General features: G+C 34.9%; 1 protein-coding gene across 1 annotated transcript in view; it reads right to left on the bottom strand.

Moving 5' to 3' along the window:
- LOC135084185 (twitchin) overlaps positions 1-14,316 on the bottom strand; it is a 211,053-nt gene that overhangs the window by 166,674 nt on the left and 30,063 nt on the right. Inside the window, exons 3-29 of the mRNA XM_063978926.1 lie at positions 12,889-13,028; positions 10,277-10,298; positions 9,669-9,831; positions 8,521-8,662; positions 7,166-7,301; positions 6,886-7,089; positions 6,513-6,814; positions 5,729-6,355; positions 5,470-5,642; positions 5,203-5,376; positions 4,856-5,110; positions 4,649-4,768; positions 4,050-4,466; positions 3,621-3,728; positions 3,392-3,505; positions 3,103-3,276; positions 2,897-3,010; positions 2,705-2,806; positions 2,522-2,620; positions 2,344-2,439; positions 1,836-1,925; positions 1,638-1,733; positions 1,374-1,526; positions 767-856; positions 585-680; positions 300-392; positions 76-165 (exon numbers count right to left, since the gene is read on the bottom strand). Coding sequence (XP_063834996.1) covers positions 76-165; positions 300-392; positions 585-680; positions 767-856; positions 1,374-1,526; positions 1,638-1,733; positions 1,836-1,925; positions 2,344-2,439; positions 2,522-2,620; positions 2,705-2,806; positions 2,897-3,010; positions 3,103-3,276; positions 3,392-3,505; positions 3,621-3,728; positions 4,050-4,466; positions 4,649-4,768; positions 4,856-5,110; positions 5,203-5,376; positions 5,470-5,642; positions 5,729-6,355; positions 6,513-6,814; positions 6,886-7,089; positions 7,166-7,301; positions 8,521-8,662; positions 9,669-9,831; positions 10,277-10,298; positions 12,889-13,028 — 4,390 coding nt within the window. The remainder of the gene's footprint in view (positions 1-75; positions 166-299; positions 393-584; positions 681-766; positions 857-1,373; positions 1,527-1,637; positions 1,734-1,835; positions 1,926-2,343; positions 2,440-2,521; positions 2,621-2,704; positions 2,807-2,896; positions 3,011-3,102; positions 3,277-3,391; positions 3,506-3,620; positions 3,729-4,049; positions 4,467-4,648; positions 4,769-4,855; positions 5,111-5,202; positions 5,377-5,469; positions 5,643-5,728; positions 6,356-6,512; positions 6,815-6,885; positions 7,090-7,165; positions 7,302-8,520; positions 8,663-9,668; positions 9,832-10,276; positions 10,299-12,888; positions 13,029-14,316) is intronic.

Raw genomic sequence — 14,316 nt, 5'->3', positions numbered from 1 at the left:
GTGTCATTCCCAAATGATTTTTATTAGAAAGTCAAGAGAGGGTGAAGATAGAAATGAACTGGAGTGTTTGTATACCTCTTTCAGTGATGGACGTTTTTTAGTCAAAGGTTCCTCTGTTTTAACTGGTGTTGCCTTTGGTATTTCTTCAAGTTTCTCGTCGTCAACCTATTTAATCGATAAGTTATGAGAAAGTACATTTGTAAAAATAAGAACTTAGAAGATGCCAAAACTTTGATATCACGGCTTAGTTTATTAATAATATTTATTAAATCTACAAAATAACTGATATAATTTTATACCTCTTCTTTAACTGAAACACTTTTTTTAGGTTGAGGCTCGTCCTTTTTAGGAGCTTTTGGCTTAGGTTCATCCTTTGGTTTTGTAGAGTCCTCCTAATAACACGTATTTACCATGATTAATTTAAAGAATAGGCGTTGACGAGAATATTATAGAGACAGATAGAGTCAGAGACAGTGAGAAAATATGATAAGAAGATGATACAGCTCATTTTTTTTTCAAATAAACATCATCAAGAGAAAGGAAAGGAAAATTCAAAGAATATTTAAAGAAGATGGAATTGATACCTCTTTTCCTTTAAGTGAGGGACGCTTTTTGACTTGGGGCTCCTCTGTCTTGGCAGGTTTTGCCTCTGCTTTCTCTTCTGGCTTACTCTTATCATCCTAACAATACGAATTTGGCTTTAGTTAAAGAACCTTTATGTATTTTTAAATGTGTGAAATACTACAAATATTACTGCATAGTGTACCTTTTTCTTCTCAGTAGGCGTTGGTGTTATTTTCTCGTATTTCTCGAGTACTGGCCGCTCATAATCATCGACAAACTCTTCGTCCACATCCTTTAAAATTGTTGCAAGTTTAAGTAAACTACATATTACACAAACGTTGATTTCATCAATGTTGAAATCTTTGTGTACCTATTATACTTACCCCTTTATTTATAAAAATTTAAGTTAACTAGTTTTATCTTTCATCACAGCAAGAAAAAAACTATATTTCACTATTTTACTTTATAAATAAGAGGGTGGATCGCTAATCACTCTTCCTTTTAATATTTTCGTCAGTAAAGACAAACTTTTTTCCTTTGAAAATTATTCGAAGCTAAGCATTGTACAGCTTGCCATGCTAGTTTGTGAAGCATTTATTTACATACTTACACTTCCTAGATAAAAAAAGAAAATTGCCGCTAAATTGCAAAGTTTGTAGGTGGTCGCAATAGAGTTTTATAGCATAGAATTGTGTGTTGTGAAACCGGAAATGTGTATTAAGTAGAGTGTTTACTAGATGTTTTAAAAACCAGTTATTTCAGCCAAAAAGTCTTTTGTATAGCGAAATTTTCCTTCAAATTGTTCATACCATTTCTTCGTCGACAGAAGGTCGTTTTTTATCAACTGTCGTAGGTTCAGGTTTATCAAATGGCGACAGTTTAGTATCGTTTGAAACCGACTGAGGTTCATCAGGCTTCGATACTTTAGCCTTAGGTTTATCTTGTGGTTTCTGTTCTTCCTCCTAATAAATAATATCGAGCTTATTATCATAGATAGTTTGTGTTTAGTTACTTCAAATAAAATCAAATCTCTTTAAAGAGAGATGAAAGAATCCTAAGTTCGTAGTTCCTACCTCGTTTGATTTAAGAGAAGGACGTTTCTTGGCTGGTGTTTCGTCCGTTTTGTCAAGTGTTGCCTTAGATTTTTCAGCAACCTTTTTGTCTTCGACCTTATAAAGATATCAATTGGTTATTGAAATGTAACTATCTATGATAATTAAAAAGTAAATGTAACTGAAGATAGTGCGAACAAACTGTGTGCATGTGTGTACCTTCTTTTTCTCTGTAGGTGTCGGTATGAGTTTTTCGTATTTCTCGAGAACCGGTCTTTCATAATCATCAATAAATTCTTCCTCTGCAACCTTCAATAGTAACAAAACGTTTCAATTCTCGTTAGAAGAAAATTAACTTTAATTACCTACCTGGTGTTTCTGAAACTTTCTGTGTAGGTACCTATGAATTCATTGAATCCAAACCTTATGCTACTGCTATTAGTTTTAAAAACCTCACACTGAAAATTTACATATAAAGCGAAGCCTTTTACAGCATTTTTGGCATGCATGCAAAGTTTTTTTCAAAAGTTGAAAAGATTACCGAATAATAATAATTGTTTTGGCCGCGATAGAGGATTATTGCTTAGAATTGTGTGCAGTGAAGCTTTGTATGTGAAATGAGTAAGTAGAAAGTAAGTGAAGAGTATAGAGAAAAATGTCCTTTTGTAAATAGTGCCTCTGCAAACCACTCGTTGTTTATGTGTGTGTATAAAATAAGTTCTAATACCTCTTTTTCTTTAAGTGACGGACGTTTCTTAGTTTGAGGTTCATCTGACTTTTTGGGTTTAGCCTTAGGCTTTTCCTCGGGCTGTTTTTCCTCTTCCTAATAAATATTTTTAATATTAGTTTCAATTGAAATTGGGAGATCGTATCTTGTAAATGATTTTATTTAAATTATGTTGTACCTTATCCTTTGTAACAGGACGCTTTCGAAGAGATGGCATTTCAGGCTCTTCTTCTTTAGGTTTAGGCTTTATTTTACCTCTCATCATTTCACTATCATCCTATAGAACATAATGAATAAGTCAAATAATGTTTTCATCAAACAAAGTGGGTTATAGTGAACTCTATTTTATTAAACTTTTTACCTGAGTATCACTAGGACGACGTTTGTCCTTAGGTGTAGGTGTAACTTTTTCGTATTTTTCGAGTTCAGGTTTTTCGTAGTCATCGACAAATTCAGGCTCGGCCTAAGTATAATTTTAAGTAAATTTAATTTGAGATATGAAACTTTAGTAAGTAAGGAACAAACAAGTTGCAAAATATGACATAAAAATTACCTCTTGAACACCATTTTGCTTTTTATTCCTATCTGTTGCAGTAGGCGTCATTTTATCGTACTTTTCAAGTTCGGGTCTTTCATAATCATCCACGAATTCGGGTTGTTCACCCGGCTACAGAAACATAAAAGTTTAAGAATCCTAAGTTTCTTTACTTGATTTTATTATATTTCATAAAACTATTTAAGTTATGGAGGAAAGTTTACCTTCTTAACCGGTTTTTTAGTCTTAGCAACCTGTGGTTCCTCAAGTTTGTCCTCTGTTGGTTTAGTTGGTGTTTTGGACAATTTAACTTGAGAAATCTCGTCAACCGGTTCTTCTGGTTTACGTACACCTTTTTTGATGCTTGGCCTCTTTGGCTCGGCCTTTTCTTCTTCGACCTAAGTTGAAATACAATTTTTAGCGAATGAATTATCTTTTTAATTTAATTGAATATATTAGGGACTTCAACAAATGCATTGAATGTTTTGAATTTGTTAGATAATTATTTATTACCTTTGCTTTTTCAGCAGTTTTCGGTTTTTTCTCTGGGGCTGGTCCAGCCACAGAAGGTTCATCTTCACTCTCCTGTTCACTTTTAACGCTTTCTGATACAGATGCGCGTTTAGCCTAAATAATATCACTTTGTTTTAGCTCAATGAAAACCGTCTTAATTATTTCATTTTAAAGGATTTTAAAAATTAATATTTGTGTGTGTGAGTGAAAAGTAGTGTGATGTGATTACCTTAGGAGTGTCATCCTCTTTAGGTTTTTTATCGAGTGGTGTCGGTGTAATCTTTTCATACTTCTCCAATACGGGTCGCTCGTAATCGTCGACAAACTCGATTTCGTCCTAAGTTTAAACACAATTTAGCACATGGAATGTTAACACATACACACTAGAGAATTATGTTATCACATTAAAAATGTCAGTAAATAATAACTTACAGATCAATAGTATTTGAGAAAAGTTGATCTGTGCATGTATACAACAAAGCAGTTACACCAATACTATGCATATCTAAATCTAAATATTTATAAAAAAGTAAAAAAATGTTTTACAACTACATAATTAACAATTACTAAAGTTCTGTGGTATAGTTATATTTCTCTATAACAATGTTTTAAAGCTTTTTTTACATTGCTCTATGTGCAGCTGAAAAATGTCACTTACCTCCTCTTTCTTTGCAACAACCTTCTTTTTGACGACCTTCTTTTCAGTTTTTTCAGTCTTTTTAGCGGCCTCTTTCTTTTCCTCAACTGGTTCTTCCTTGGGTTTGACCGGTTTGAGTTTTGGAATGCCTTCAATTTTAGCCTCAGGTTCGGATTCTGTTTTCTTCTTTTCAATCTTCTCGAGAAGAGCTTTCTTCTCTTCTTCTGTCTTAGCAGTTTTCTTCTCAAGAACTTTCTTGGCTTCTTCAACTTCCATTTCAGATTGTTTTGAAACGACTTCTTCTTTCTTGGAAACTTTCTTTGCTTCCATCTTTGTTTCAGATTTCTTAGCATCTATTTCAATTTCTTGTTGAGATTGCTCAACCTTTACTTCTTCTTTCTTGACAACCTTCTTGGCCGACATTTTCTTTTCTTCTTCCTACATTAAAATTCATTCATTTGTAATCACAAGTCGCAATAAAAAGACTCAAGTTTCTTATCAGAAATCCTATTATAGTCAACCTATTTTGTGCCATTGAGGACCCTTTTCTTATAGATTATTAAATTAGTTAGGAGTACCAATGCAACAGTTAAGTATAATGATAATTTAAAATTACTTACCTTCTTTTTCTCCTCAACGTGGTTTTCTTCGATAACAGACTTTTCTTCTACTATCGACATTTCTTCTTCTGATTCCTCAATTACAGTTGTTTCTTCTTCCTCTTCCTCCTTCTTCTTTTTCTAAATAATGCATTTGAATTAATGATATGTAAGAATGAAAAATTAGGGTACATAATCTGTCTTTAAAGATTACTTTTAAATACATACCTTTTCCTCAACGATGGTCAAGTCAGCACTCGACTCATCTTCACCAAACTCGTTCTTGATAACGACTCTGTAGTTCGCAACGTACTTCGACGTAACCTTCCTGATGATTAATCTGGCGTTCGTTCCATCGAAGGACGTGTTGATTTCGGAGGAATCCCTGATTACAGTAGAGTTCTTGTACCATGTGCATCTGCAAGACTGGTCTGATGTCTTGAGCACGGCCACGAACTCAGCTTCCTCGTTTTCTTTCTTGGCCTGAAGAAAAAAGTAACATTAATTCACATTTCTGCAGAAATCTTTCACAAGGTTTTGAAAGAGAAGTATGTAGATTGTACCTAGATACTTACCAAACTCCTGAAGTGCTTGATGATCTGGGGTTTGTCTCCCTTTTCTTCAGGTATGTCCGTGATTTCGACTTGTTGTGACGTCGCTTCACCCTTCTCGTTCTTAGCGACGAGTTTGTAAGATCCTTTGTCATGTTGTGAAACATTCGAAATTTCCAATTTGACTGTGAATTCGCCCTGAAATTAACAATTAATAAAATAAATAAACCATTGAAGACAGAAGACAGTTACATTTTATGAGATACCAAATAAAGGTAGGTATGGACTTACTTCTCTCAGAGGTTCAATAAGCACAGTGTGCCTTGAGTCCTCTTTGACAGCGCTTGATTCCTTGAACCAAGTGCAAGCAGGTGCAAATTTACTTAATACTTTACATTCAACAATAACAGTCTTCTTTTTAATTATCTTAATGATCTTTGGTTTCTCTTTGATAACTGGAATGACTGTAAAGAAAATTATATTTATTAGTAATTAATTAACTACTTTATTGATATCAGATTGCGGTATAAATATATTGTAATAAGCTTACTTTCAATATTGAGCGTAAGATTTGCATTGAGCTCCCCAAGTTCATTTTTGATATTGCATTTATACAATCCGGAGTCTTCAATACCAGGATCAATAAGTTCCAATATTATTGTGTAAATGTCTTCTTTGACCTCGACCCTGGTCTTAATTTTCGACGAGTCCCTGATTTCTTTGCCTTCGTGGTACCACACGATCGTCGGTTTCGGGCTAGCCTTGACCTTGCATCCCATTATAACTAGTTTGCCGTTGTCCTTTGATTGAATAGTAGGCTTTTCGACAAACGTTGGGCCTTCACCTTCTGGTTCTGGTTCAGCCTCAATGTTCAAGTTCAGATTAGCGTTGCTTTCGCCATATTCGTTCTTGACATGACAGCGGTATGCGCCACCATCCGCTGATGTCGGGTTTGCCAAAAGCAACACCAATTCGTATATGTCTTCTTCCATTAAACTCGATTTGATTTCAATTTTGCTGCTAGCCTTAATGACCGTCGTCCCTCGGTACCACGTGACTTCAGCCGCCGGCTTGGCCTTACATACACAACGCATTGTGATAAGTGTTCCGTCTTCGTTGGGAATGATTCGGGGTTTCTCCACAAACGACGGTGCGAAACCATTTTCGTCATCCCCACCTAAGAAAAAACACGTTTTTATTTTACTACTTACATGAATTAAATGTATTTGTTTATTTATGAAGCTTCATGCAGCCCATAAGCTTAAAGCCTTACATGCTATTGCTACTGTATGCGTACGTGTTACATTTGTAAAGACATTAAAATCCTGTTTTACCTTGGAAGTTGAGAGCAATATTCGCATTACTCTCGCCAAACAAGTTGAAGGCATTACATCTATAGTTCCCACCATCTTCCCTGGTGGGGCTTAAAATTTCTAAGGTCAGATTAAACGTATCTTTTCCAATTGCCTTTCTAGACATCTTCATTTTGGCCCCATCTTTGATTTCTTTATCTCCGTGAAACCACGTGATATCTGGTAGGGGATATGCTTCTAATACACATTCCATTATTAACACATCACCCTCTTGTCTAATTGTTGGCTTTTTAGGAAACCTCGGTGCTTTACCATCGGGGATTCTGTTCAAAACATAAAATTTTAATAGCAGCCCTATCATAAGAATACAATTTTAAAATGAGAAGGTGCATACTTAGGTTTGTCTCCACCCTCGAAATTTAAGTTAATTTTTGCTACGCCTTCACCGTGTTTGTTTTTCGCCAATGCCCTGTATTCTCCTCTGTCCGAATTCTCTACGCCTAAGATTTCTAGCCGCGCCATGTGGTATAACGTTTGGTCCTCTTCTAGTGTGATTTTGTATCGACTACTTTCTTTTATTAATTTTTTTCCATGGTACCTGAATCATTGACGATAAGACATTAATGGTGTATTCTGTTTTGTTGTGTTTGCTAACATGTGTTGTGGGATCTTACCATGCAATGGTTGGTTTCGGTTTGCCAACGCATCTGCATTCGAAAGTGATTTTGGTACCATCTTCCGATTGCCTGATGACGGGTCTCTCCGTGAATGTCGGTTTGATAAAGTCCTCAGGCACGGGCGCTTCGTCGCCTACATTGTGAACTCAGGTATTAGTGTCAGTTTTAAAACATTTGTCATAAATCCGATCACTTGCAGCAGCTTTTCCAATGACGTTAAATTTAAGATGTTTTCTTTTAGTTTCGTGTGAGATTAATCATAAACCAATATTAATTTTGGCATTTAATAAAGTTAATTGAGGAGTATTATAAGAAATAGATAGTAGTCCAATAGATAAATATAATATAAATTCATATTAACGTGTAATTTCTTGAATCTACGTCCAATCTAATATCAGTACGCATTACAGTCGCCTGTTAAAGTTTTCGTTATGTGCAATTGCTGAAGCACAAATTGCATATTATTTCTAACTACCAAAACTAATGCGGGAAAGTTATTTGTTAATAAAAGCATGGTAGCAAATAAACAACGTGAAAACGATGATAGTCAAAGTTTGTACGTAACCATTAATAATTAAATAAATACATGCTAATAAATATAATTAGGATACGACATAAATCAGCATACGTGAGAATAGTGTTGGTGTAAAATGTGTTTAATAAAACGTAAATAAAAATAAATCTATAGATTGTGTAGTAGTGTAAGTGCAGAGTGTAAATATGTGTAAGTCTAGAAACGAAGTATTTATTAGACATTAAGAAAACATCTTAAATTAAGATAATCACAAAACAGCGTTTCGTAATTTACGTAGAATTCTAGTGTATTATTGTAGAGTAATTGATAATTCGATAGAATTAGTCGATGATTACAAAAGCTTTGCTGCAAATTCTACGATTACTGACAAAAATAAATCTATAAAAAATTAAGGATTAGGATCACACAAAACAATAACGCAAATGTTAAAAACTTAAGCTTGTAACTCTAACAACAAATTAATACGATCAACATAAGTGTATTTTTCATTGTAATAAGAACTACCATATCAATTAGTTTTCAAGTAACGTTTATGTGTTACAACAAGTCCAACATGTAAATCACTGTTTATATCATCAAAGTGATCATTAACGTTTTGACACCTACATCACTGGTTACATCTTCAAAATAACCATTAACATCATCTGAATCATCATCAACACATGAAGCATCATCAGATTCAATAAGTATAATGTCTGTTACTACAAATTCGTCATTATTAATGACTCCTATATCTTCAAAGTGATCAAAAGCATTTCCTGAATCATCATCACGTGAGGTATCATCAATATATGTAGGTATAGTGTCAGTTACTCACTGTCGAAGTTTAAGCTGATCGTGGCGTTGCTCTCGCCAAGTTCGTTCTTGGCCGTCACGCGGTACTTGCCAGCGTCCTCCACTGTCACGTTGCTGATTTCGAGCGAGGCATAATATGACTTCCCCTCTTTGCTTACTGTCAACTGTAGAAAAATAAAAAAAACGCTGTATTTCTGGATTTAGAAATGGAAATACCTCATTCTTCTTGATAGATAGATATCAAAATCGTAGTCTAACCAAAGTGAGCATGTAAAGTCTCGGAAGTAGCAGATGTAGATGAAGAGGTGCTGAACTATACTAATAATAAAGCTGCATTCATTTGAATTGATAATTTTTTTTAAAAGAATTGGTTAAACTGAATTGCAACTTGAAGGTCGATACAGCTCATCATGAATATAATAGACACTATAAACCTAACAACGTAACTACACAATGCATTTGTCTTTTAAAAGAAATAAGTTCAAGTTCCAAATTAAAAGTCGTCAAAATAGAAAAAAAAGCTTCTGAAAGTAAATTGATGACAGAATCATTGATTGGCCAATAAATTAATAGACAAAATTGGGTCATAAGGTCACCCTGTACTATGAACACCTGGTGCCGCCTCTAGCCAAGTAGATCGGGGTCAAGGCCATCTCTGAACTCTTTAAATAGGTTCGACTATGGCAGCCATTCTCGTTTTTATTTTTACGTTTTTAAAAGCTTTTCTCTCATTACGCTAGTCTTGTTCTTAATTAGTGTCTATTTCTGATCGGTGACTTGTTTGAGTGTCATTAACTGTTACATAAGTTTGCCTATTTATACCATGCTCTCCAGATTTGTAAGGTGACAGTATGTGGAGTGTAGCACATTTTTCATGATTGTTTTTATCCTGACGTTTAACTCTAATATTAGGCTTGTAGTTGGAGAGTTTATATATTCTCTTTACTAAGAGGTTTTGGATTCGGTCCTCGAATGTAACCTAATCTAAAAACTTAGTATAATTTGCTCTGTGGACCGAGGACTTTAAGAAGGCAAGGAAGGAACAATGTGCTTTGGTCACCTTACTATTATCCCTGATGTTGCGTCTGGCATTGACACTTGCCTTTGGTGTAGCAACCTTGTTCAAGCATATGAATTTGAACCTTTTGTGTAGGGTATAACGGTGTTTACCTTATGCCTGGCTCCGGGTTTGACCTCGCTAGTGTTGTGGAACCACGCCACACTGGGCACCGGCTCGGCCTCGATGCGGCACTCGAATATGAGCCGCTTGCCATCGTCTTCCTGCCTGATGGCCGGCTTTTTCGCGAACGTAGGCGCTTTCCCGTCCACTTGTCTGAAAATGATCGAAGAAAAACCATTAACTTGAATAATAATCTAGCCGTGACACTTCTAGGTACAAACAGCGTCATTTAGTTCGTGCCACCCAAAGTAACCAATACGTTCGCAATACATCTTTGTTACAACTGGAATAAGATTGTGTACATTGATAACTTTTTGGGCACTTTGTGTATCTTTATTTGATGCTGACTGTACCAGAATTAAGTTTGAAAGGGATAATCAAATGTGAAATCTAAAATAAAGAGCTTTGAATCGCTCTAAATAGAAGTTTTGTTTAAAAAACTGATAGATCAGGCTTACATCGAGTGGCACAACATGAGTTGCGTCTATCTTTGTTGTGTATATAGTTTTTGCAACTTATAAGTAGGTACTTTAGGAAAAATGACACTTTTACACACAACTCTAGAAATATTGTATCAAAGAATTCGGTTGATACTCACTTCTGTTTTTCCTCGTCAGCGGCTGAAAATAAAAACAAAGCAATTAGTTTTGTATATCTTAAAGTTTGTTCAGCTAAGGAATAGTTGTGGAATCCTTCACAACACAAATAGAACCAGATCTAGAGCAGATACCCAATGTTTATCACTCTCGGAAACCAGACGTAAACATTCGGATCATTGATAACCGGATTGCAAGAATTCCTTGGATTTTAGCTATGGAATTGAGTATCCAAGATTAGGTGAGAAGTTTTAGGAACAAAATTCTGTAAAATGGACAGTTTGACACCATTCTCCAATAATTCGAAATCACAACTTTTCTAAAAAGACACTTCATTCTGGTCTTAAAAACTTCATTAATTTTAATTTACCTGTAAATTACGATTTTTGGTCGCATTGTAATTGAAAAAAGTAGTTTATTTGAGTTGACAAAATAGTGACGTCACTTGCTTGTAGTGCCATACAAAATCTATGGGAGATTTTCGTTTTGACAGTTTTAAAAAGTACGTCAATTGAGTGGTGGTGTCAACATGTCTATTCAGGGCAATGCTCTTTCTGGAGAGAATTAATTTAGAGAGTGAACCCCAAAAAGCTGATAAAGGTCTGAAGATGAGAATGACCATGTGTTTAGCTTCAAACTAATGTGGAGATGATCTACATTAGCTGACCTTTTTGCTAGTTTATCTTAAGCTAACTATGTTTGTTGTGATCTTAGAAACATTGCTGAATTTTGTTGTTTTAAAATATCATTAACAAAGTAGGTATTATTATATTCTTGAAAGGTGCTTTTTTGTAGCAAACTTTAATTTAAATGCTAGCAGGTAACTTTGGCTTGGTAACTTCTTTTCTATTTTTGTTTATTGATAAACAAGCATTTAATGGTTATAAGTTTTCTAAAATGTTAGTCTTCATAGTTTTTACACTGTATTGTTTAGCTTGTAAAATAAAAAATAAATAAAAATCACTTTTCGTTTATTTAGAGTTTGATAGTGGCTTGTATCACCACTAAAGCATTCCAAGTCTAAATACGTCTTCATTCATAAGACCTTATTTACAAAGCTGTAACAAGATTTCTTCGCCCTATTTTCCCAGACTTCATATGACAAATGACTATAAATATACACTCGCGTCAAGTCTAAAGTGTATTCATACCACTGTAATGAGTAATCATCAATTTTCGTCATAGTTTTCATGTTTACAACGTCTAACATGTCTGACGATTGTCGTAAGTGAAAAGTGATACAATTCTGACGGGTGGGCTACAATGCGTGTCGTTTCAGAGGGTTTACTCTAAAACTTTCTGGCTTAAAAAATGGACTTTTTTATCCTTGCATGATTTTTTTGTGCTTTAAGTGGTACCTACTAGGTATACTTAAACTGATTCAGGAAGCTTAATTTCGACATCGACCAAGCACAATAAGATGTTTACCTTCGCATATTTCCGACTCTATTAAAAGCTTATCATGCAAGTATGGACACCAAAATCATATCGTATAGGTCATCTCCGTTCTTTTGAAAAGAAGAGTGAAAGTTATTGGGTCGGGTTAAAGCGCTTTTTAAAGGCCTAATTGCAAAATAATATTATTTATGCTTTATAAAATATAAATATGCTTTATAAAATATAAATATGCTTTATAAAATATAAAATGTGTGTTAAAACATAAAATATCACACTCGCATAAATCGGCAGTTTTTGTTAAAGTGACTGTTTACTTTCAGTTTGTAGTTTAGTTTTTACGTTTTGTATTTTTTTTTCTATAATTAACAGGATAAGTCCTACTGCCTCCACGTTTGTTGTGCGGTGGCGACGTGCGCCGGCGCATCTTGGCTCACGACGGGCGTGGGATCACCAGCGACGATTTTTTGCAGACATTTATTTCGGACTATGACTAACGCCGTTATTTGTGAAGGTATTTTTATTGGCACAGTGTAGGATTACGGTGAATGTAAGTGACAATGTTTTGTTCAGTACATTCATTGTAGGTAACGTAATCTGTCATGTTTTTAATGCGAAGGCTTTACATTTAAGCTGATATTACGTTCCAATAAAGTTAAGTACCTACGTGACATGCTCTACGGTTTGAAGTCCTGAATATTTATACTCAGGTTCCAATATTAATTACTTTGTAGAAGTTAAAGTATTCCCTAATTTAAGAAACTAAACTGAGACCATCAGTTCTCGACAGTGAATGTTTACAAGTTGTATTTGTAAGTATAACTTGGTGAACTTTACAGAAAAGTAATTGATTCTTGAAAGAGTTTGGTTGCAATACTTGCAATCTAAGGGTTTGGTATCAAGGTATCATTGTTGATTTGCAACAGAGTCGATTTGACATAAGAAAAAGCACATGTTTTTTCAATGACAAATGGACGCGTAGGTACTTATTACTGTTTATGCCGACCTTATGTGGCCGGACTGTGGTAGTGAAGGCTTTGTTCGGAATCCCACAGTTTCTTCCCACTTAAGCGAATGACGGAGCACCGGGGTCTTTTCAGTGGGTATGCCTTTGTCCTACTGACTTGGTGAGCCCCACATAACCTACCCTGGTCCCGCAGGGTAGGTATGCCACTCAATGTATTTTTTCCCCGAAAAAAAATTAAGGCTTGGTACTCACGGCTGAAGTTAAGGTTGATGGAGGCGGCCACCTCGCCCATCTTGTTCTTGGCCTTAACTTTGTAGAGCCCCGCGTCGCTCTCGATCACGTCGTCCAGCTCGAGCACCACCAGGAACTTGTTGTTGGCGATGCTCTGGATCCTGAAGATGGCGAGGAGAACGATTAAACCCTCAAGATTTCAGTTGCCACTTGATTTTAAACTTTATTATGTTAGGTTAAGATTCTAAAACTAGGACATTGCTTGCCAGTTAAGGGAGTAAATAAAAGAATACTCCTCCACTTTTTTAAAAACTTACAACTTTAGTATCTTAGGTTAAGATCCAAAATCAATTCAAATGTGAACCTCTAAAAGAATACCTAAACGCATGTTAAAAACTAGTACTTGAAAACAACGTTGAGTAATATTTTAAACTGTTATGTTGCATTTTTTACTATAAAATTATCACTTCACGGGATTTATTGCAACAATATCTATTTTAACGGTAAATAATATTTACCCTCCCGACGTTTCGGCTCGGTTGCACGAGTCATCTCATCTCAGAAAACTCATCGCGCCGGAGCAGACGACGCCGCATCTCTTCAGTCTGCCCGCGACCATGACTCGTGCAACCGAGCCGAAACGTCGGGAGGGTAAATATTATTTACCGTTAAAATAGATATTGTTGCAATAAATCCCGTGAAGTGATAATTTTAACGTTGAGTAATATTATGGAGATGCCAAACTGCGTTAATCTTAAAGTATCATTTATTTATTTATTTGTTTAACAATCATTCAACAGCATTTAATCGGTGTGTTTTTTTTTTCAATAAAACTAAATGGTTAGATACGTATCATTTGACGATGTACTATGTTGGACAGAAAATATAGAAAGAAAAAAAGTAGCAACATTATTTAGTAATGATTTAATGTTTGGGATATCGTTAGTAAATAAAATATTATTTTCTAAATAAATATCATGATTCTAAATCTGCTTGTTAAAAAGGGGTTCAAACTTGCTATATATCACACTAAGGTATTCGATTTTTTAGAATGGATGTTTGGTAATAGGATGTTTGCATTTGCAACAATGTTGCCATCTGCCCGCGAGAAAAATAGTAATATAACAACACAAAATATTAAACGAATGATGTATCGTTATGACAATTCAACAACTGCAACAGAATGTTAACACGATAACATCTGTCGGCGACAGATCTTGGAACCGGTTCAAAACTTCACGGTTAAAATTTAACGGTTCGTCTAACACGAGTATATTTTACGGTTTTGGTTTAATGTTCTCAATGGATTATGTGCTAGTTTTAAGATTTCATGGTTAGCAAACCTAATTTGATTTTATTATAGTCATTATGCAAATGTTTTGAGTGGCAGCCATTTCAAGATATTATTATGGTTAAAATGGTAGTTAGTTATGTCGATTTCTCTAACTA

Source organism: Ostrinia nubilalis, chromosome 25, assembly GCF_963855985.1.
Source record: "Ostrinia nubilalis chromosome 25, ilOstNubi1.1, whole genome shotgun sequence".
In the NCBI taxonomy this organism is placed as follows: domain Eukaryota; kingdom Metazoa; phylum Arthropoda; class Insecta; order Lepidoptera; family Crambidae; genus Ostrinia; species Ostrinia nubilalis.
The sequence above is the reverse complement of the archived record's forward strand: the minus strand, read 5'-3'. Positions and strand labels throughout refer to the sequence as shown.